At 43.0% G+C, this 22,571-nt stretch overlaps 2 protein-coding genes across 12 annotated transcripts in view; one reads left to right on the forward strand and one right to left on the reverse strand.

Moving 5' to 3' along the window:
• Positions 1–310, reverse strand: part of REEP1 (receptor accessory protein 1) — a 70,528-nt gene extending 70,218 nt beyond the window's left edge. For 4 of the 11 annotated variants that reach the window (XM_056341149.1, XM_056341119.1, XM_056341139.1 and 1 more), the window contains exon 1: positions 108–301. In XM_056341149.1, coding sequence (XP_056197124.1) covers positions 108–139 — 32 coding nt within the window. In that variant the 5' untranslated portion in view covers positions 140–301. Of the gene's footprint in view, positions 1–107 lie in introns of all 11 variants that reach the window. The other 7 variants (XM_056341168.1, XM_056341129.1, XM_056341101.1 and 4 more) reach the window with 5 other exon arrangements.
• A 9,629-nt stretch (positions 311–9,939) lies between these two features.
• LOC130143742 (uncharacterized) lies at positions 9,940–19,446 on the forward strand. Its single transcript, XM_056326613.1, has 2 exons — positions 9,940–11,403; positions 12,338–19,446. Exons 1-2 carry the CDS (start codon positions 10,854–10,856, stop codon positions 12,982–12,984), a joined length of 1,197 nt encoding a protein of 398 aa, XP_056182588.1. The 5' UTR covers positions 9,940–10,853; the 3' UTR covers positions 12,985–19,446.
• The last annotated feature ends 3,125 nt before the right edge of the window (positions 19,447–22,571 follow it).

Here is a 22,571-nt window from a genome sequence, read left to right on the forward strand (position 1 = left end):
GGGCGAGCGGCAGAGGCGGCACGGCCCCCGCACACCCCCCGACATGCAGCCACACGCGTGCCCACGGCCGGGCGCGGGCGTGCAGGTGCCGGCTGGCAGCTACTCACACCACTAGCCTGGAGATGATCCATGAGACCATGGCGCTAGGTGCCGCAGGGCTGGCTCTCCCGGCAGGGAGGGCTCGCCCCGTCTCCTCGCCCGCCGCCGGCCGCCGCCCGAGTGAGCGGGGCGGGCGGCTCGGCCATCCGGCCCCGCAGCCTCAGCGCAGCCTCACTGGCGGCGCCGCCGGCAGCCAACGCGCGGCGGGCCCGGCCGCCCACATTGGGCAGGGCCCGCGGCCGCCCCCCGCGGTGCTCGGCGCTGCGGGAGGAGGAGGGGGAGGGGGAGGAGCCCCCGACGCTTCCCCTCTCCCACCGGCCTCCCCAGCCGGAGACCCCCGGCCGTACGGGGGGTCTTCGGGGACGCAGGGGGCGGTGGCCGCGCCAGCCGGGCTGGGTCCCTTCCCCGCGCTGCGGCAGCGGGCACACGCGTGTCGCTCCTGGACCACCGCGGCCCAGCAGGACACAAAGCAAAGCTTAGCTTGACTGTTCGTACCAACCTAAGGACAAAGTACAGCATGGTGTTGATGGGCTTCTTGAATATATAGGAAGAGACAGAGTCCCCCCCGTGCCCCAAAGTTTCCAGGCACAACCAAGAAGGGTACTGGCCACACGATCCAGGTGGATTCCCATCACGATGCATGATGACAGCCAGTAATCTGTCCTCCACGTTAGTTTTCATTAGGGGCTCTCACAGCCGTGAAGCCCAAGTTCCACAAGGAACATTTGCCCACACAGAAAACAACAGATGTTGGCTTGACCTGCAGGTTGCTCTTCCCCAAGTTTCCTTCGGATTCTTCTTTTCTTTCGCTACATTGGCACGTGCTGGACGTGATTAGAACACTAGTAATCATCTTCTACTGCTTTGCTTTTTTTCTTCTACCAGAAGCATACATGCCCATGGGAATTCATGATGTGTTTTAGTCTTCAGCAATCCTTAGATCTCAAGCTTGCCACCAGGAGACCAGCCCCAAGCTTCACTTAGAGGGTGCTCCATGGAGCAGCTGGCCTGGTTTCAGGCACCAGGGCCAGGGTTCCAGCCACCCTGGCTGCACTGCAGGATCCCTGCCTCCATGCCCAACACATTGTTCTTCTCTAGGACTGTGCATCTGCAGCAAATTTTCCATCATTCTGAGACAGCATAAGCTGAAAGAGGCTGAAATTCACTAATGTATTGTGAGTAACCCGTGAGGAACTCTTCTGGGGAGAGACTGAATGTTTCAAACCAGAGGCAGCAGAGCTAGAAGCTGATCACAGATCTCTCCAGTCCCAGGTGGCCACAGACATCCTCACACTCCTGCCCTTTTCCACAGGGAGATGATCATCACACAATATCCAGCCTTTACCTAACACCGTTCTTCCACAACGGGATCAACTTCTATTACACAGGCTCACTGGAGCTGGTCCCCAGGAAACCAGTAGCACCCATAGGCTTCAGCTAAAGCCGCAGGGATGGACATACACGTAGTTAATGTTCAGCTCCTCTAAAAACCACCTCCGAAGGGGAGGACCCGCATTGCTGCTCTCGCTGCAGTGGGCCTGTTCCTCCACCAGGGGGAACTTCCACGCCACGCCGTGCGCGGTACCCGGCTGCCACCTCCTCACCCCGCTCCCCGCCTTACAGCGGCATCGCCGCCACAAACGCCGCTGGTTTTTTGCTTACAGACAGGCTGGGAACCACGGCTGAAGGTACGGGGCCACCATCAAACGTCCCCACCTCCGCGACTGCAAGGGCCTACAGCGGCAGCATCGCTACAGCCATCTGCTTTGCTTTTTTTCTTCTATCAGAAGCATACATGCCCATGGGAATTCATGATGTGTTTTAGTCTTCAGCAATCCTTAGATCTCAAGCTTGCCACCAGGTTACCAGGTACCAGGTTAGGTACCAGGACTGCGGTACAAGCACCACAAAGCCAGGAGTGGGTGGTCTGTTGCAATAAGCAAGTGGTCTCCTCAGGACAAGGATCGCTCTCTGGAAGAACTGCCTTCTCACCAAAAGAAGCCACTAGGTCATCTAGCCCAAACTCTTAGGCAGGAATCATCCAGTGGCTGTCTTGCTTGTGCATTGTAGCCAAGCAAGTACTTGAAAATCTGTTACCCAAGATTTTTCATGTATTGGGATTATTTAGTGTGAAATTTTAGACTGCACGTTGGCAGACACTCCACAACATCATTACAGTTAATGGTCTGACACTATCAAGTATAAGGCACAGTTCTCTCTGCACAAGTATTTGTGTAGTCACTGCAGTACACAGAACTTGCCATGTAGTACTTGTAATACACTCGTACTTAGTAATACACTTAGTATTCAAGCATAGAAAAACAGACCAACAGGAGAAGATACTGGATCATAAAGAGACATAACAGACAGCACAACACCACCCAAAGCTGCAGCAAAACATTTCAGTATCAAAAGCATAACTCAGCCTCATGCTCTGATGGCTCTTTCCAGCCCACCATGCTCCCTGAAACTCCTGCTAGTTGCCATCACTGCTGACCCGCAGGTCCCTTTTCTGGGCAGCGACCATCAGAAAGGCTTGGAGAAATTTTTCTTCTGTTTGGTAGCTCTCTCTGACAGGGGTAAGCAAGACTTCGACCCCTCTTAGTGCTGCTGGTTTGTACACAACGACACAATCACCACCTGATGACTGTTGACTGATCTTAAGCCTCAAAGGTACACAGCTAGTTAACAAAGTAGTCCAGTGATCGAAAGCCTAATGAGCCTGTCAATGTGAAAGCAGGAAGCTTTACTTAAGTACATACTTGGCAAACAGAGGGTGAAGGAGAGAAATTCAGCTCAACTGAGTCATCAGTGTAAGGGTGACAATGCCCCCTATCTACCCTTTATGGACTGTGTCTTAGGATAAGTCACAGAGCCCTGCGACTGTAAGCTCCACACATGACATCCCAAGCATCCCGGAAAGACACTTTGCTTGAAGAAAGCCTTTCCTTTGCGATTAAACCTCCTGATCCAGTATATAAAGAAATAATGGAGAGACACATTAAGAGCTAAAGCTTAGGGACAGGTATGAATTAATTTACACAGCCAGCTCAGCAGAGAGGCCACCCAATGCTAGTGGAACATTTCAGAAGAGCTTTAGCAGTGGAAAAAAGTCAGGCAGTGAAAAAACCTACACAGACTGCACTATTAGATGGTTTGTTCCCTGTTCCCCAAATAACAAAACAAATCAGCTTTGTTAACGGAGGCAATGCCACCACTCTTGCCCTAAATACTATGCAGCCTTCTCCTAGCAACTACTTTTCCGAGCAGCTCACAGCTATGGAAAATTCAGACCCCCCAACAAACACCTCTATCATAACCAGACTCATTCCTCTTTGGCTCTAGGGAGAGGGGATGTCAGCCTCAGAGCTGCACAACAACTGTCAAGCCAAGTCTTCTTAGAACAAGAAGAGTGATATATATGCACAAGGCACTCTGCTGCTGAATCCAGAAAAGGTCAGGAAGTAGCAAGTGCAGACAACTCTTATCAAGAAGGAATGTCCTCCAATGGATGAAGCCTACATGAGAGGCATTTCAAACCAGCTTGAGAAAAACAGAGAACTTAGCTAGGGAATGTCCCCAGGTATAGAGAAAAATATCAGACAGGAAACCTGTGGTGATGTTTGGGTGCTGAAGTTCATGTAAAGAAAAACAATAACAAAAAAAATATTAAAATATTAAAAAATACACACACAATAGAAACAGTGCACAGATATATAGTATTGTTACAGTAGCTAAAAAGTATCAGAAGAAATATAGTTTGATCAGGAAATAGATATTCTTCAGGCACATGCATGCGTGCACACACATACACACGCTCAGCCTCTTGGAGGAGAAATGTTTGGTCTTCCACCCACTGGAAGAGAATGGGTGATCTCTTGCATTTATCTCCTGACTTCTACTTGGGAAGCAAAAGAAAAAAACAAATAGACAAAACCTGAAAAAGATAATGTGGACATTTAGAGAAAAAATCCAAGAAGGATGCAGCTGCTGAATACAGTATGGAGAAATGCCCATTTCTAAAACTTCAACTTTACTAACAGATATGGACTAGATAGGAAAAGGTTAATGCTACTCTATGTGGAGTATTGTTAAAGCATGTGGAGACAGTCAGCATTTTCTGGCTGCCATTTCCATCTTTATTATTGAATTACTTGCTTCAGAGCTATGGCCATTAGCAAAGAGAGATTAAGAAATGCCTATTTTGTCTCAAAAGTGTGGTCTGGCACTTGAGCTGGGAACTGTGATTGCTGAGAAGCACTCTTCATTCTCAATGACTCACTACAAGATCTTGGGGAAAATACCAGTGCGCTTAATGTATCACTTGGCTTTAGGTAACCAAAATGGGACAGCTTAGCCCCAAATATTCTAATATGAAACTCTGCAGCACAGAGATCAGTCACTGGTACTCGGCATCCCCAAATACTAAGCTCTGAATACCTCAAGTCATGCATCAAACATATGTTCTAAGAAGTCTGTTCTTTGCTTCCCATACCTCCTTCTTTAACTTACATGACGCAAGATGCCTCTGCCTTGGAATACATCCATGTGTCTTAGATTAATTCACCGGTGGCTGTGAGGCACTTGCAGAACCTTCAGCTCCATGGCAAATTATTCCAGTTCAGCATGTTTTCGATTCTACCATTGTAGAACAAAGAAAATGCTTGGATAAGAGTCTTTTTTAAGTTGATGAAAAAAGGACTGTATCTTAGAGTAGAACTTAATTTTTCAGCCTTAAAAGCCAATAAAGACATTAACGAATTGTCACTATTACTACAGTATTTCTGACACTTAGATTAGTTTTCTTGTCCCTTGTTACCTGCTACCATCTTTCCAGTTCAGCCTTGCCATGCACAACCATCAGGTCTATTTCATGTCTCCAAATGATCTGCCTGTCATTATTTATGTTCTAAACACCCTGCTATGGGCAGCTCACAACAGAAATGTAAAATGAAAGGGAACAGTTCAATAAAAAAACATATGTATGAGCAAAAAAATTGGTGATCAGAAAATAGATTGTTGGAAGAGAGATCTTCTGGATCAAATTGTATAGCCTCCTGGTACAGCAGGTAAGAAGAGACATTGCCTCCTCTTAGGGACGTGATGTACAGTTTCCTTATATTTATGAAGCACTTCTCCCCATGTCCCTGCCAGAAAAGAACCCACTCACATATTTGATAAAGACTGCAAAAAAAGGGGAAGACATGCTGCTCAGATATCTTGGTTGGATGCTGGGAGAATGTCAGCTTGGGATTTCCCTATAGCAGGTTCAGATTCTCACCGTCTTCCTTCTGAGGCTTTTCTTTTTCATGAACACTAGCTGTCTGAATGTCTGCTGGAGTGAGATGGCAAGCATGACAGAGATGTTCCCTCTGTTAAGGAAAGGAAACTTCTAAAAGAAGAACTGCAAGAGTGACTTCTAATAATAAGGCATACTCTCAAGCCTGGAAACCACGAGCAAGACCAAGCCTGTTCTAGCTTTAAAACAGGACATTTCATCATTCTGAAAAAGGAAAGGGCTGCTTCCTGGGCAAACTGCTGTGGACAGTGCATACCGAGTGAAGACCAGGGGAGGGTTACTCTTTCAATTTGCTGGTGTGTGCCTCTCTGGGCCCTAATTATCAGCTATCACCAGGCAGAAGATACTAAGGTGCACAAAGCTTTGGTCTGATCTAGTGTATCAGTTCTCATATTCTTGCCTTGGAAGGATGGGCTTTTTTAAATTTTATTACTGTATACTGTCTAACAGTGACTACAATACAATAGTAAATGTACTGAAGGATGACTTGACCATGTTCTTGCCCTTAAAGCAGACACAGAGAGAAAGGAGGAAGGTAATTAAGTGCTAGAGTGAACATGACATTTGTTAAAGAGGGATGTTGAGAGAAATATGGTCAGTGCATGGCCTTGAGGTTTCACTGAGGCGCCATGCAGATGGGAATGCTAAAGATAACAAGAAACTAAATAATGAGTGAAAGGGGCCTCTCATGAGCAGAACAGAGAAGATTTCCTTCAAACAGAGGAGGAATGTTGGGGAGGCTATTGATAGCCTTAATTATGTTAGGGGAAAGCTACAGGACTGTTGCAGACTGGTCTTAGCAGTTTCTAGTGACAGGCTGTCTTCAGACTGATGTAATAAAAAAATCAAAGGCAGTAAGAGAGGAAAGCAAAGTGGGCTTCTTTGCTGTCCCTTGCCTTTAACCAACCGATCTGGTATCACAGGCATTGCTCTGTTTAGCAGTATCCTATACATAGGTGAAATTACTAAGCAATTACTAGACTACTATGGCTTTGTAAAAACATGCTTTAATAAACTGTATAAATGCTACTTCATGGTAAGTGTTAATAAAAAGCTGCTAATGACCTTCAGGATCAATTTAAATCCCAGCACAAACCAGGATGTGGCAACTACAGATTTCAATTTCGTGCTGAGCCCCAAGGGAGACAGAAGGAATCTAACTGCACTGGCACACCTGGCAAAGATGCCTTCCCATAGGAGCTGCTCAGAAGTACTTGCAGGTGAGCAGCAACCTTGCTGTGAGCGCACTCATTTCTCCAGGGGCTTTCCCATACATCTACCAGGGCTTTCCTCCTCCTCCCATACACAGCAATACACTTGCCTCTCCCATGTGTGTCCTGTTCTGTTCCTCTTAAGCCGTGTAAACCACCCACTACTTTATAACTGGTTTCTCCTCAGTTCTAAATGCAAAGAGAAATGCTGAGTGTCAAAGCACAGAGCTTATTAAAGACACTGACTCTCATAGTCATGAACATGAATTTCCACCACAGTAAACTAGTTCCAGTTCTATTTAATTCTAGGAAAAATAAAAAGGATGTCAGAGAAATATGCCTCTCTACATAGACAAGTTATATAACTATATTTTCTCTCCGCAGTCAGGGTATACGAAAAACCTGCAGTATCATCCTGCTTCTTTCTCTCATTACGTGGCAGTAAGAACAAGTATTAATTGCCTTCCCAGGGACAAAAAAGGCTAAGCTCCAAACCTTAAATGGAAAAAAAGCAGGATCCAAACAAACAACTTGGAGACTTCAGAAAAAAGACAAAGGAAAAATACATCCATTGTGATAAGAGTTTTCAAGTTACCTTCTATAGGTTATTTATAGAGGACCCATCCCTACAAATGTTGCTCCCTTTCAAAGACTTAGAATATCTGACTTCAATGCCACTATTAATGAGACCAGATAACAGTTTCTTGGCTAGTAGCTACGTTCAACTTACAAAGGTCAGAGTGGTGTGGGAGTACCACATAGAGCACTCCCAACATTTGGTACTGTGAAGTGATAACATTCTAATACATTTCTGAATGATGCATGTCTGACTAAGGACAGCAGCAGTAGTTTTTCCCCACAAATAGTGATCCCATCTGACTCCTAACTCAAGATTTGAAAAGGCTCCAGCTGAAAATGAAAATTTGGACTCCTAGAAGTCTATGCTACAATACCACAAACTATAAATACAATCAAGAGAAAAAAGACAACAGCCAACTGCTAAAAAAAAAATAAATAAAAAAGCTATCTACATATCAGTCTCCAGCCAGAAAACTGAAAGTTTCAATCTCTCTAGCTGCTAAGAGAAACATTTGCAAGCACCTGTTCTCCCTCCCTCTCCCTCCAGGCTCCAATAAGACACTCTAAATTGCAGAGTATGCAGGTGACAGAATGTTTCTGTACTCTCTTCTCCCTCAGACCCCATTTCAGGCATCCTCTGTTGAAAATACTTCGTGTCTAGTACAGCTCAGAGATTCTCCAAGTGCCACTGAAATGAAATGGACGAAATAAAGCCAGTTGAATAGCACTGCCAACAGCAGGATTGTGAAGGTATATCTATATCCCATGAGAAGTGTGCCAGCGAATCATATGGTCTTCCCAGAACTACCCTGAAACCAGTTAGGGCACTGATAAAGGTGTTGCTGTAACAACACAGAGCTTACTCTGAGACAGCTACACAAGTATGTCCTCAGTAGCCAGGGGATGATATTCAATTCATGCTGAGCTCCATACCGCTGCAGCTACACCTGACTTAGTAGAATAACTGAATAATTTAGGTTGCAAGTAGCCTGTGGAGGTCATTGTGTCCAACCTCCACTTCAAAGCAGGGCCAGCTTTGAAGTTGCATCATACAGGGGAGAGCCTTGTCTCCAGCTAATATTTCATAAAGTAGTCTAGACGTGACTTTGTGAGTTGTGACTGTTAACAGCATAATGGGACATGAGATAGTTTTAACCTTACAACAGCTCTGCAGAACTGGTGTGGTAGGCAGAGACCTGAAGCTGTTTTAGCACTAAAGTTGTCTTCCCTGGTGCCAGCAGCATAGCAGCTACCAGAGTGCTGTGCAACAGGTTGTGCTACAAATCTCTTACTGGTAACAACTAGGTCAAGACATTGCTCTTTTGAAAGGAAAACTGGTTCTGCAGAAGTCAAGTGCATTCCTTCTATTCACTATAGGCAAGAGGATTTCAAACCCTGGTTTTGGGCTATAGTAAACACATGTGGTGGGCAGCTGCAGCTATTACTTAAGAGCTAATCCCTGTAATATCCTTTGTTAATCTAACTACAATGATAGAGTGAAATGGAACATATTCAACATAAACACAGGGTGCATGTTAGATTAACAGGATTACCTGCTGCTGATGGTAATACTACACTATATTTATTCAGCACTTCTTCAAATAACAGAAGGTACTTTTTAAAGGTGGATAAATATTGGTTAATCCAAGAGAGGAAAATGTAAATGCAAAGAGGTTAAGTAATAATGCCAGTTCCATACAGTGAACTAGTAGTAATAACCCTAGACACATGCTCTAACACAGCATTTCTTAAGCCATTGGTTGCTATGACCTGCTCATGAAGTCCTAACAATTACAGCACATCCTGTTTTCTCATGCTAACAGTCTGCTTATAAAGCAATGTTTCTATTGCTAGTTAAGTCTCCAATTTCACTGCTCGCTTTTGGCTAACTTTGAAAGAGTCTACACAAAATCTATTTGGGGAGCAAGCATATAGTTTACAATGGTAAACCTAGAAAAGGGATCATTCTTTCCTTTGCACTGTAGTGTGTCTAACACACTGTGCTATGGAATAGTCAAATGTAAGCAACCTGAACCCTTTATAACTTATCTGGTGTTTTCTATAGTCTTTGTTCATAAATTATTATTTTGCATTCTTCCTGTACAAACAATAGATGTGTTTAAAGCAGTCTGATAAAATAATGAACTTCAAGAATAAAACTTTCATTTTTTCACCTCTTTAAAAAATCCTTTATGGCCACAACCAATTCCTGTGATTCCCCTCTTTAGACATCATTCTTCTAATGTTCATAAGGTCATTTGTACCATGGGAAAACTGTGAACCCTGAACATACACTGTACTGCTTATTAGCTCATTAGTACCTTGTACAAGCATTCACTCACAGTAGCTCTTAATAAAGAAAAAATTTAAATGCCTACCTAATTTGGGCAACAATGTGTAAACCAAATAGTAGCACAGACATCATCCCACCTTATGTTTGCATCTAGTTCAGCGTTTACTCTTAACAGAAAAGGTGGAACCCAAGTCAATAATCAAGGACCTCTACAGCAAATGAGGAAGATTGTAGAGGAATGAAGGCGGTGGGTTGATTAGCATTGATAACATGCAGCTGTGGCCTTGCCGCAGAGGCAGTGGGTTGATTGACATGGATGATGTGCAGCTGTAGCTCATTCCTGATAAGTAGTTAAATAGCCCTGAGGAGTGTGGGGGTGTGTGTTGGGTGTGGTCTGCTCTCTGGTGGAGGGAGATAGGGCACAGACAGTAGAATTTGACCAATGGTGAAGCCTGGTTGCAGCCTACTGGTTTGTTTGTGCTGCAACAATTGGTGCCCTGTGTGAGGCTGATTGAGTTGGTCTCTGACTACAACAACTGGTGCCCAACATAGCTGGGACAAGTGGGAGAACCTGCAACCCATAACAGACACCACGCGAGATGAGCTGTTACAACCAGTCGATATGGGTGTATTGCAGTATTTGTTGTCCATCTTAACTCAAATTGAAAATTTTGGTACCCAATGTAGATGGGACTAATTGATATGGGTACAGAAGAATAAAATTCCACTTTAACAATGCTTATAGATATATTTCAAAAAAGAAGTGTAAAGTATAATAAGAAGGCAACAAGAACTTTGCTAGGATGGTGCAAAGTAAATGATGTGCTAGTTATGCTGAAAAATTTCTTCAGTGTTCAGATGTGGCAGAATGCTGGAAAATTTCTTTTTGAGGCTGCCTTGAGGGGCGATAAAATTGCAACAACATTGCTAACAACATGGAGATTAGTCTCAGACTTACTAGAACAATTAAATGTGGACAGGGAGACAAATTCTATATTTGCAATGCTTATGGATATATTTGAAAAAAGAGGTGTAAAATATGGCAAAATGGCAATAAGAATTCTGCTAGTGTGGTGTAAAAAGTATGATTTGCCAGTTACAGTGAAAATGGTTTTCAGCATTCAGACATGGCAAAGCATTGGAAAGGTACTTTTTGAGGCAGCCTTGAGGGGAGACAAAATTGCCACAGCTTCGTTAACAACATGGAGATTGATCATAGATTCACTAGAACAATCAGATGTGGACAGAGAAATAAACCCTATATTAACAATGCTAATAGACATATTTGAAAATAAAGGCATAAAGTATGAGATGGCAATAAGAACTCTGCTAGGGTGGTATAAAAGGAATAATTTGCCTCTTATGGTAAAAGATGTCTCCAGCATTCAGAGACTGCAAAGTGCTGGATTGTTACTTTTTGGGGGCTGCCATGAGAGGGGACAAAATTGCTACAACGTCATTGACAACCTGGAGATTGGTCTTAGGTTTACTAGAACAATCAGAAGCAGACAAGGAGACAAAGGCTGCAGTTGAAATAGCCACATCCCTGTTTGCAGAGATGATGCCCAATAAGGTACCTTTGGCACCATTGGATTCTCTGCCACCACCTGATTCACGCAGTCAGGGCTGGCAGGAGGAGCAGAATGGTGCCAGGTCAAGTGGGCAGAGTCAGTTCCCTTTGGGGCAGCAGGGAGATCCGGTCATTGTCCTGTTGCCTGTCTGTGATCCCAAGCCATCTGTGATAGGTTTATCGGAGGAGACCTCAGGTCATGTTCAACAACCAGTCCAAATGACAGCATCGGGACCAGATCCTGCCAAATTCTGGAAAAAGATGCAGGAGCAAGCACCCACGGAAGAGGATATCAATGCTGCAACTGCCATGGGGGGCAGGGTGTTAGCTTGCTCAGTGCTTCGAAAGGATGGTAATGCTCCCCCTGAGTGGGAACCTTTCAACTGGGGAGTGATAGAAGAGTTAAGATCAACCTGTATACAGTACGGAATAGGCTCACCCTATGCTCAATCATTGTTACATAGTATTTTCACAGCAAAGCTTACTGCTTATGATTGACGTTCAATTGTGCAAATTATATTGACCCCTATGCGAATGTTAATGTTTGAGTCAAATTGGAGGTGCTTGGCAAATGAGCAATCATTGATGAATTTAGAATACCCCCAGGATGATCCACGTTTTGGGGCAGGGATTCCACAATTGATGGGGTAGGCTCCAGTTAACTCTCCTCAGTTACAAGCTCGCTTACATCCTTTAGTCCTGCAGCAGGGCTCTCCAAGCTTTATTGCAAGTTCCGAATCATGGCATTCCACAACAGTCATGGACCACAATAAAACAAGGCCCAAATGAGGGATACGTGTCATTCCTGGATAGGTCGAGAGACGCCTTGGACAAGCAAATACAGAATGGGGCAGCTAAGGAAGCATTGTTACTTCAGTTAGCTAAGGACAATGCAAATGAGGATTGCAGAAAGGCGATTGCAGGCATGGTGAATTGTAATCCCACTTTAATAGAATTAATGGATGTAGGTGGGAAGGTAGGAACCACTGCCTTCCAAATGGAGCGTCTGGCAAAGATCTTTGCTGATACAGTCAGGGTTGTCCACCATTGTTACACATGTGGGCAAGAAGGTCGCCTAAAGAAGGACTGTCCAAAGCAATTGAGGCCGGGAAGGACTGATGGCTCTGGTTTGGTATGCCGTCGATGTAACAAACCAGGGCATTTTGCAAAATACTGTAGACCTAGATTTAACACTCAAGGACAGTTACTTGTAGGTGGCAACAGAAAGCAGGGAAACGGGGAGGAACTGTAGGATGATACAAATGAATCTTCCACAACAATTCCAGGCTTATGCAGCCGACTCACAACCCAAACTTCAGGGAGCGCCAGATTGGATGTTACCCCAGCAGCCGCCATCACAATAGAGGATGATATAGTACATAAGGTCCCACTGAATGCTGAGGGACCCATCGGCAATAAAATGAGTGCACTGTTGCTTGGACGTTCTATTGTAACATTACAAGGTTTGTTTGTCTTACCAGGAGTCATTGATGCTGATTATATGGGTCAGATTCAAGCAATCGTGTGGCCCCCCATTTCCCCTGTGTCAATTCCTGAAGGTAGCCAGATTGCACAATTAATTCCTTTCCAGGCGCAAGTTCATTATGCCCATGACGAAGTCCGGGGCAATGAAGGGTTTGGTTTGACAGGAACATCACAAATTTTCTGGACTCAAAGTGTACAAAAGGCTCAACCAGCTCTAACCTGTAAAATCACCTTTGCCAAAGGGACTCCTGTAACACAGGTGACCAGAATGATTGACATGGGAGCAGATGTAACTATTATATCTGCGCACATCTGGCCTTGCTCTTGGCCTGTCTGTTCTGCAGGTTCCATATTGGCGGGAGTGGGTGGTGTGACACAGTTTCCAAAGTCAGCGTATGGTGCAAGCTCAAAACCCTCAGGGCCAGACGGCAACAATCCATCCCTATGAATTTGTGGGGAGGGATGGGACTTTTTGGGACAATGAGGAGTTATTATTGGTACCCAGAATGATTTTTAATAGGGGCCACTGATGGAGCGAATACGAAGACCTACTCTGCCTTTGACTTGGAAGACAGATACCCCTGTTTGGGTGGAACAGTGGCCCCTTCCTGAGGAAAAATGTGTAGCCCTCCAACAATTAGTCAAAGAACAATTAGCACAAGGATACCTAGAACCTTCCCATAGTCCTTGGAATACCCCTGTGTTTGTGATAAAAAAGAAATCAGGCAAATGGTGTTTGTTACAAGATTTAAGGAAAGTTAATGATGTAATGGAGGGAATGGTAGCCCTGCAATCGGGCATGCCTTCCCCAGTGATGATCCCGCGAAACTGGGACATTTTGGTAATTGATTTAAAAGATTACTTTTTTAGTATTCCTTTATATGAAGCTGATAAATGTAAATTTGCTTTTTCAATACCTAGCAGAAACAATATGACTCCTTGTAAGCGATACCAATGGACGGTGTTGCTGCAGGGTATGAAAAATAGTCCTACTATATGTCAATGGTATGTAGAAAAGGCATTGTCACCTGTACAGGAACAATTTCCACAAGTATATTGTTATCATTATATGGATGATATTCTTGTACCAGCTGCAAATAAGGCTGAACTTCAGCAATTGTATCCAGTTTTGCAGCAGTTGTTGGCCACCTTTGAGCTATGTATAGCACCAGAAAAGATTCAACAAGCCCCGTGGAATTACTTGGGAGTTAAAGTCCTAGATCGGATGCTCGAGCCATAGTCTATCCAGCACTGAGTAAATGTCAGAACCCTAAATGATTTGCAAAAATTATTAGGGACCATAAATTGGGTAAGGCCATACTTGGGCCTTACAACAGAACAATTGAAACCACTCTTTGATCTATTAAGGGTGACACTGATTTAATGTCTCCCTGATCACTAAGGAAGCCAGCTTAGCCCTAGAGAGGGTGGCTGATGGTCTGCAACAAAAAAGGGTACACGGTGTAGACTTAGAAACTCCAATATTTATGTTCATATGTTGCCATTGCTAACTATCATCCCATGGGATTGTTGGGCCAATGGAATGAGTGCCAGCAAGATCTGCTACATGTCTTAGAGTGGTTATTTTTATCTGTACAACCACGGAAGAAAGTAAGCACTCAGATTGAAATAGTATCAAAAATCATCACCAAAGGACACACACGGTGCATTCAGCTCTTGGGCCAAGATCCCAATTACTTTATAATTCCCACTGGATGTGATTATATAAGCTGGTGCTTGGCAAACAGTTTACCACTTCAGTTGGCTCTGGAAGGATTCAAGGACAAATATCCTATCATCTTTCCAGTCATAAATTATTATAAACTTATTCGGACATATAAATACTTCAAAAGCTGCTGGTAGCAGATAGCCCAGTGCAAGGCCTTACGGTCTTTACAGATGGTTCTGGGAAATCAGGAAAGGCAGTGGTCACTTGGCATGATGGGAAGCAACAGCAAGAATTGATGCACTTGACACAGGGATCACCTCAATTGGTTGAACTTAGTGCTGCCATTGTTGCCTTTAAAACGTTTTCTCTATGTGCTGTAAACATTGTTACAGACTCTTTATGTTGCAGATGTTGCGCAACACATTGACAGTGTGCTGCTTAAGGAGGTAAATTCAGAAGAACTATTTTTTTTATTAAAAACATTATGGGTAATAGTGAGTCAACGTACACATAGATATTACATCCTGCATGTCCGCAGTCACACTGGATTGCCAGGATTCATCTGTGAAGGAAATGCCTGTGTTGATGCTTTTGCAGCTCCTGCTTGGACTCCTCCAGTGCTGTATCTGATATAACAGGCCCTCATGTCTCATCAATTTTATCTTTGGGGGCTCAGGCACCGGTCCATCAATTTAAAATATCTTCTGTGGATGCAAAATCCATCATCGCCACTTGTCCAGAGTGTCAGCAATTGGGTCCTGGACTAACATTTCCACGAGGGGTCAATCCATGTGGATATCCGTCCTTGGATCTGTGGCAAAATGATGTCACATATGTGCCTTCTTTCGGTCATTTACAGTATGTTCATGTCTCCGTTGATACCTTCTCAAAAGTTGTATGGGCATCGGCCCACACTGGGGAGAAGGCTCTGGATGCCATTTTACATCTTCGACAGGATTGGGCTGCTCTGGGGGTTCCGAAGCATCTCAAGACAGACAATGGACCGGCATATTCATCTGCACACATGGCCAAGTTCCTTGCCTCTTGGGGGGTGGAACATGTTACTGGCAACCCGCATTCCCCAACTGGCCAAGCCACTGTGGAATGTGTTCATCATACTTTAAAGCTACTTCTTGAAAAACAAAAAGGGGGAATGGGTTCTGAGACTCCACATGCTTGTCTATGGAAAGCTGTGTATACATTGAATTATTTGACTGTGCCGGCTGGGAAAGAATATCCTGTGATTATCTCACATTTCTTGTCTTTGCAGGGAGGTGATCCTCCTATCTGAGCAAAGGTTTTAATGTGAGATCTACAAACGGGAAAATGGACAGGCCTGTGGGATTTAATTACCTGGGGACGAGGGTATGCTTGTGTCTCCACAGGTGCAGGGCCGTGGTGGCTTCCAGCTAGGTGTGTTAAGCCTGTTTTAGATCCTAGAATTGACAAGAGGACATGAGATACCGGCTGTTCCACAGAACCCTTGAGAGGGGAGTCAGAATATCTGGGTGACCCTGATGCGGAGGCTGAATCAGATGTAGCTTTGTGCCTTTTTAACTCAACCTGAACAGCCTTTCCACATATCCTGCCAAGGGCCCTACAATAGATGATAGACATGGCCCTTTTGGTTAAAAACAAAAAGGGGGAATTGTAGAGGAATGAAGGCAGTGGGTTGATTAGCATTGATAACATGCAGCTGTGGCCTTGCCTCAGCGGCACTGGGTTGATTGACATGGATGATGTGCAGGTGTAGCTCATTCCCTCTAAGTGGTTAACTAGCACTGAGGATTGTGGGAGAGGGGGTTGGATGGAGGAGGACAGAGAAACAGCACAGACAGTAGAACCTGACCAACAGTAAAGCCTTGTTGCAGCCTACTGGTTTGCTTGTGCTGCAACAGAAGATCAGGCATCTCTCAGGGATAATTTGTCCCACTCATTGTAGACACCTATTTTAGTATCTGGGGATGTTTCTCTCCATTCCATGCAGAACAGACCTAGACAACAAGATGCCTGCTGGTGGATGAAATTCATTAAATGCATATTTGTTGTATTGGCAGTTTGTGACCTACATGTTATACGAAGTGAGACATATTCTACCTCTGCTGCAACCAGAGGCATAATGCTAGTCACCTTAGTGGTGTGAGTCAGGGAAACTACCACATGACATAGAATCATGCCTTCTAAAATTCAAAGTCCACTGATTTTTTTTTTTCCCCAACATTGCATTTATAGAACCCCTTTCAGCTTTGCCAATTATTTAAAACACCTAAAATATTTTTTCACTTGCTTATGAAATAGATCCATCTCCAGCCACACCAAAGCAGACATACAGGTTTTAAGCTACTCCTCAGTTTACGTGTCCAAGTTTGCTGGACAACAGAGACAGCCTGGAATAACTTGGCTGTGTCTCTTATATTCTCATTAGAAAACTGCAGCTGTAAATTTTATTCTGATAATTTGTGCTTAGGAAATAAGAGTAAGAAGAAGCACTAGAAACATATGTTGCAGCACAAGTTCCTCTGCAAATGAAACTGGAAAATGTCATTTCCATTTTTTGGACAACTGCAGTTAGGTAATTATGCTATTTAGGGCATTAGATACTGGGAAGCAAGAAATGTTCAATTTTGCCTTCTTACGCTTCTTAGAAGAGATGAGAGACAAGACAGGCTGCTATCTTCCTCTTATGAGATGACAAGGCTGACATATGATCTCTTTAAAAAATTGGTGAAATTCCTGTTTTCACTGGAGTCAGGAATTTGCTTCAGAACTACTGTTCTGATTTCAGGCACAAACCTCTACTGCCAAAGTCTAGTGTTTGGAGAACAGCCGTTAGTTTCTGACAGCTGTGAAGAGAGATGGTTAGGGAAGACGCTACGAACTTTCACTGACAGGTAGTTTACTTGGGAAGCTTTACAGAGAGAAGGGAATGACAAAGTGCTTTACAGTGATAAATACATTGAACCATATCATAATTACTAGGGCCAGTACTAATGCCCAGCTGCACTGCAGGCTTCAGCTTGGAATTCAGCTGCCACCCCAGTGGCCCTGCAACTGTCCAGTGCTCCCTTCTGCCAGGCTGGCTGGCAGTGCAGAGGAAGCAGCCTCGGTGCATGCCAGGAGAGCTGAGACTGAAAAAGCACCAGTAAGAATCTGTAATTTACAGCTGTACCTATTTTTTAAGGGATACTGTTGCATTTGCTTTAATTAAACTGCACAGAAATCACAATGCCCGTTTCCAATTTTTGGACTGAGAGTACAGGGAAGGTGGGAGGTAGTTTGAAGGCACAGGTGCATCAGATGCACTGATTTTCCTTTGAATATATTTTACTCAAAATCTCTGCTCTTCCATATTATTTCTTGCATTGTCTCTTTATCTGAAACAGATGACTCAATCCCAACTTAATATTAAATATCTTCTGGGAAAAATTCTTAGCAGCTGCCTCGCATGCATGCTTCTTTTCCTCCCTGGTATTAGACAGCATAAGAACTTATAAAAGTTTAAAAGAAAAAGGAAATATTAAGATTAAAATAATGTTTAATTAGTGGCTATAATACTCATCATCTTTCACGTACACAACATAAAGCAATTCATAAGAATGATTATTGTTATCCCCATCTTACAGAGAAAGGAGGTGAATTAAATTATCTGCCTAATGACACACTTAGTGTTAGATTCCAGATCTGGCTCCCAGTTCTGTGCTATACCAACTAGGTCACATTTAGCAGTGTACAGTTTTTAAAAATTCTATGTTCACCAGTATCTGGAATCTCAACCTTTCACACCCCTTTTTTTTTTTTTTTTTTTTTTTTCCCTCCAGCTTCACAGGTACTGAAACTAATCACATTCCTTTAGCTTTGTTAACATTGTATCAGCACAACATGCACAATTTAAAAAAAAAACCAACCACAAACAAACCAAAACCAACAAAGGACTGACTTCTCAGTTGACTCTTGACATGAAAAGACACTGTATTTTCCTGGAATCAGAGTTTGTACACGAGCAGGGAAAACATACAATATTCTCTGCTAAATATCCATTGCTCCAGGGAGCACTGGTAAGTGGCAGGACAAAAAAAATAGAGTTAAGAAAGCCAGCACTGTTGGCAGGGAGTGGAAGGATTTGCAGTGCATCGGTAAGACTCAAGCACATACACCCTACCCATCAGGATCACTCTCAAGTGCTTTCTTCACATCCAAGTCCAAAGGCTGAGCCCCTTTTTAGGTGAATACACATTCAAGAACAACTAAAGTTCTTGTCCAAATTGCACATACTTGTGACTCACAACAATCACTACTTCTCCCCCTGTTCACTATTTTGTCAAAAACTACATTAAATTATCAAAGCTGAAAGCATCCCGAACACTTTCACAAGAACACACATGTGGTTTTGGAAAATCAAAAGCAGACTGTGAATTTTGTCCAAATAATCCTAGAAAAGCATGTGGCAGGCTAGTTCAATATTAGAAAAATTTCTGTCACCTAGTCTAGCATTCACTGACCTCTCAGAAGCCTGAGATGCTGAAATTTCTTGGCAGATCCACAAGAGGAAGGTGTAACTTTCCTCCCAAGGGAAGAAGCTCAATCACAAGACAGATTTGTTTAAAAGAAACAGCAGGAAGGCCTTATAACAAACTTCAAGATCCTCTCTGGCACTGGCAGGGAATGGTGTAAAGGCTAACCAGACATTGGCAAATCCCAGGTTTGTTACTTCAACGATGAAAGATCCTGGACATTACTGAGTTGCAGAATATGAGTAACATGATGTGCTTTCAGTTTGTTCTGAGTCTTTTGGAGGTAAAGCTAATTAACAAAGAACAGTTTCATAGACTCACAGAATCATAGAATGATTTGGGTTGGACGGGACCTTAAAGATCATCTAGTTCCAACTCCCCTTCCATGAGGAGGAACATCTTTAGACCAGGTTGCTTAAAGCCCCATCCAGCCTGGCCTTGAACACTTCCAGGGATGGGGCATCCAAAGCTTCTCTGGGTAACCTGTGCCAGTGTCTCACCACCCACACAGTAAAGAATTTCTTCCTAATATCTAATCTAAATCTACCCTCTTTCGGTTCAAAACCATTCCCCCTTGTTCTATCGCTACAGGCCCTACTAAAAGAGTCCCTCTCCCTCATTCTTATAAGCCCCCTTCAGGTACTGGAAGGTGGCTATATGGTCTCCCCAGAGCCTTCTCTTCTCCAGGCTGAACAACCCCAACTCTCTCAGCCTGCCTTCATAGGGGAGGTGCTCCAGCCCTCTGATTGTCTTTGCAGCCCTTTGGACTCTCTCCAACAGGTCCATGTCCTTCTTATGTTGAGGGTCCCAGAGCTGGACACAGTACTGCAGGGAGGGTCTCACCAGAGTGGAGCAGAGGGGCAGAATCACCTCCCTCAGTCTGCTGGCCATGATTCTCTTGATCCAGCCCAGGATACAGTTGGCTTTCTGGGCTGCAAGTGCACATTGCTGGGTCATGTTGAGCTTCTTGTTCACCAACACACCCGAGTCCTTCTTCTCAGGGCTGCTCTCAATCCATTCTCGGCCCAGCCTGTATTGATACTGAGGGTTGCCCCAACCCAGGTGCAGGACCTTGTACTTGGCCTTGTTGAACTGCATGACGGGACCAACTCTCAAGCCTGTCAAGGTCCCTCCAGTGTGTCAACTGCACCACTCAGCTTGGTGTCATTGGCAAACTTGCTGAGGGTGCACTCAATCCCACTGTCCATGTCACCAACAAAGGTGTGGAACCTCACCGGTCAGAGTTCAGACCCCTGAGGAACACTACTCATCACCATTCTCCACTTGGACATTGAGCTGTTGACCACAAAAAACACTTTGAGTGCAACCATCCAGCCAATTCCTTATGCACTAAGTTGTCCATTTGTCAATCCGTGTCTTTCCAGTTTAGAGACAAGGATGTCACATGGGACAATGTCAAAAGCTTTGCACAAGTCCAGGTAGATGATGGCAGTTGCTTTTCCCTCATCTGTCAACATTGTAACCCCCAGTGTTCCTCAGTTCATTAAATAATGTTGCTTAAAGTTCACCGCATAGCTTTACCTAATTTTCAGTGGCTTTTTTTGTACACAGGTAGCAACATCAACAAGACATTCCTGCTGTGCTGGTCGTTTCTAAGACTTGATTCAACTATATCCATCAAGATAATATTGATTTGCATTCTTTTATTAAACAATGATATCCCAAACCCTTTGAATTATTAACTGACAATGTATTAACACCTGAGGGGAAAAGGCTTTTTTCTTCCAGAACAGGTCTTCTCCACCTGGAGCAGCCAAGGAATACCAAAATCAGTATGTAATTACTAACCGCACTTTATGTCTATGTTTGTTCATGGTTATTCTTTGAAGGTTATTGCATCACTCTATCTATAAATACCTGCTTAACTTTAAAATTAGTCTGAAAAATTTAATATTGAATCCCAATCCCCAGACAATACTTAGTATCCAATTAAATAATTAAATCATTAAATGTTAAATTAATTCAATTAAAATTTAATAGTTGATCCTGATTTACCATTCTAAAAGTCCTCTCACAATTTCCTCTTTTGACAGTTCTGATAGCAAATGTCAGTCCCACTAACCCACAGCTTGCAAAAGAAAAGCAAATCAGTCCCCACTGTGGAATATGTATGGTAGCGGAAAGGAGTAAGTTCAGCATTTTTTAAAAATTTTCCCTTCAGCAAGTAAACGTAATTGCATAGCATTATAATGTACTTTGTGTCAAAATATGTGCTTCCTTTAGCTTTAGACAGGGAGACAAAATTCATTACTGTAAGACACAAATTACTTTATTTTAACTTATGGTAGAGAGATAAGCATGGAAAAAAGAGCCAGAACTAGTTCTGCCAGTCTTGCAAAGCTGATCCATGTGAGATGTGCTGAGGTAACATGACTGTACCTGAGAAAAGAGCTTATACAGGCTTTTATCTTTTCATGCTACAACTGAAGCTAGATTGAATAGCAGTAACTGATCTACTTTAGCTACTTAAGGAGTAATTAAACTACATCAGTTTGGTGCTAGTGAATAGGCAAGTTTCTCATAGTCTGTTATCACTCATTCTTTAGCACTGTATCTCAAAATATACTGGAGAAATGAAACTGTTGGGTGTCTCCCAAGGCCCTGTTTCTAGTTAGCATGGCTGGTATTTTTGCTGTCCGACCATAAGCTCTTTCAACTTTATTTACACATTCTTACACCATCATCATTAATCATTAGAAGATAAAGTACTTTATATTCTATTTCTGTGCTTGTACAACCTATTCTATCCAAAAGGGCTTTGATTGAGAACAAGACCTTTAAATACTGCTACAGCAGAGATTTTAAAAAACAGTATCTGTAAGACTTTGCACTGATCATTGTTTGTACTAATTGCACACAAACTTTTATGGTTCTCTTGGAAATGCAGGAAGAGAGCCCTGATAAGCAATCTGCTCTTGCTTACCACAGAAAACATCTTCCAAGAATAAAGTGCCATGGCAGTTAATGTTAGCTACTGGCCCTACTGTGAATAAAATTTCCCTTTCTTGCAAAGTGTCTGTGATGGGTGACACCAAACGCTTTTAGATAGTGGAAGTCCAGTTTCCAAGCACAAGTATTTGAATAGGACATCCAGATTTTATAAGCAAAGAAGTAGACTTTAATGTCTCAATATGGTATTTTTATGGTATTGATAGATATAAAATTGGCTTTTGAGTTTTACCACATATATTGTTAAATTTAAAATTCTCTTCACCCAAAGCATCTTACTAGTGATACTGTGTACAAGAGAAAAGTACTATTACTTTATAGTGCCTGAAAGGAAGAACATATTCAAGTGTGCTCTGAAATTACTGTTTAAAGAGCACCTGTTTGCAGAGATTACTCCTTCCTTAAATAGGACCTAAAGGCTTACCTATTAGCAGTTCAACCCAGTAGGTAAAGCCAGCTGTAAAAAATTACATTCAAGACTTCTAGAAGACAGAAGAACAGGTTGAAATCTGCTGCTTTGTAGTTTAATCAGTTCTGCATATTTACAGCACTAGTTTGTTTTTGCAGGTGCTTCAAATGCCATTTTGTTCTTGAGAGATGTATGAAAGTGAGACAGTTGCACCTGTGCAATTATCATAGTGCTAGTTGTTTTGATATTTCTACTGACACACTGTGTGAGTGAGTGAGGGGGCATATATACACAAAATCTTTCCAGCAGATATTATTTTTTGTGGAGACTGTTGTGAGTGGTGATAAAATAACCAGGTAAGAAAAACAATAGTATTTATTTTTCTGTATTTTATGGTTAAAATCCTGGAAAATATATTCTAAAACTATACAACAAATTCAGAGGTGTTTATAGTCACAATTTAAAAATTTTATGTC

The sequence above is a fragment of the Falco biarmicus genome, chromosome 1 (genome assembly GCF_023638135.1).
Source record: "Falco biarmicus isolate bFalBia1 chromosome 1, bFalBia1.pri, whole genome shotgun sequence".
Lineage (NCBI taxonomy): Eukaryota > Metazoa > Chordata > Aves > Falconiformes > Falconidae > Falco > Falco biarmicus.

Excerpts from the sequence above, each read along its gene's own strand:
- LOC130143742 (XM_056326613.1), top strand. The coding sequence starts at position 10,854 with ATGTCTCCAGCATTCAGAGACTGCAAAGTGCTGGATTGTTACTTTTTG. Across the intron at positions 11,404-12,337 it reads CTCAGTGCTTCGAAAGGATG|GCTTATGCAGCCGACTCACA; the intron begins GTAATGCTCCCC and ends CAACAATTCCAG.